This window comes from Otolemur garnettii, unplaced genomic scaffold (assembly GCF_000181295.1).
Source record: "Otolemur garnettii isolate 467f Iridium unplaced genomic scaffold, OtoGar3 scaffold01552, whole genome shotgun sequence".
Taxonomy (NCBI): domain Eukaryota; kingdom Metazoa; phylum Chordata; class Mammalia; order Primates; family Galagidae; genus Otolemur; species Otolemur garnettii.
Genome location: NW_003853947.1, coordinates 1 through 488, shown reverse-complemented (window position 1 = coordinate 488; position 488 = coordinate 1). Strand labels below are relative to the sequence as shown.

The window sequence follows — 488 nt, the reverse complement described above, 5'->3', positions numbered from 1 at the left end:
GGTTGGAGTAGCCCGGTGGCAGCGCGGCCTGTGCGGCGTAGGGCACGTAGGCGGGCGCGCAGCTAGCGGGTAGAGCCGCCATGCTCGAGGGCAGCATCTTGACTGGAGAGAACTCGTAGGGGTAAGAGGGGTCAGCGGGGGGTGTGAGCGGTAGCTCGTGCGCAGCCCCGAAAGACGGCTGCAGGTGTGTTTTCTGCGGCGTCAACCCCAGGCTGGGGTGCGGGGGCGGCAGCGCGCCCGGTGAGTGCGCCGGCATGTCTGCAGTCCAGGGGTGGAAAAGCCTGGAGGGCGAGCCCAGCGCTGGGTCGTAGGGCACCTGCAGGAAGTCCGGGGGCGCCGCCGCACCCGGCTGGCCGATTCGGCTACAGGTGGCGGCCAGCAGCGCTAGAGGCGAGTGCTTGCCCAGGTCCGGAGAGGCGCTGGGGGTGCGATCCTGCAAGTGCAGCGGCGAGGAAGGGCGGAGAAAAGACAAAAGGTTAGCGCTCCCA

At 69.3% G+C, this 488-nt stretch overlaps 1 protein-coding gene across 1 annotated transcript; it reads right to left on the bottom strand.

Annotated features, from left to right (window-relative positions):
- Position 1: 1 nt before the first annotated feature.
- LOC100955124 (transcription factor Sp5) lies at positions 2–433 on the bottom strand (the record flags this gene model as incomplete). The annotated part of the gene is made up of 1 exon (XM_023509172.1): positions 2–433. A coding segment is annotated over one exon (432 nt), but the record flags the coding sequence as incomplete, so codon positions are not given.
- Between the last annotated feature and the right edge of the window lie 55 nt (positions 434–488).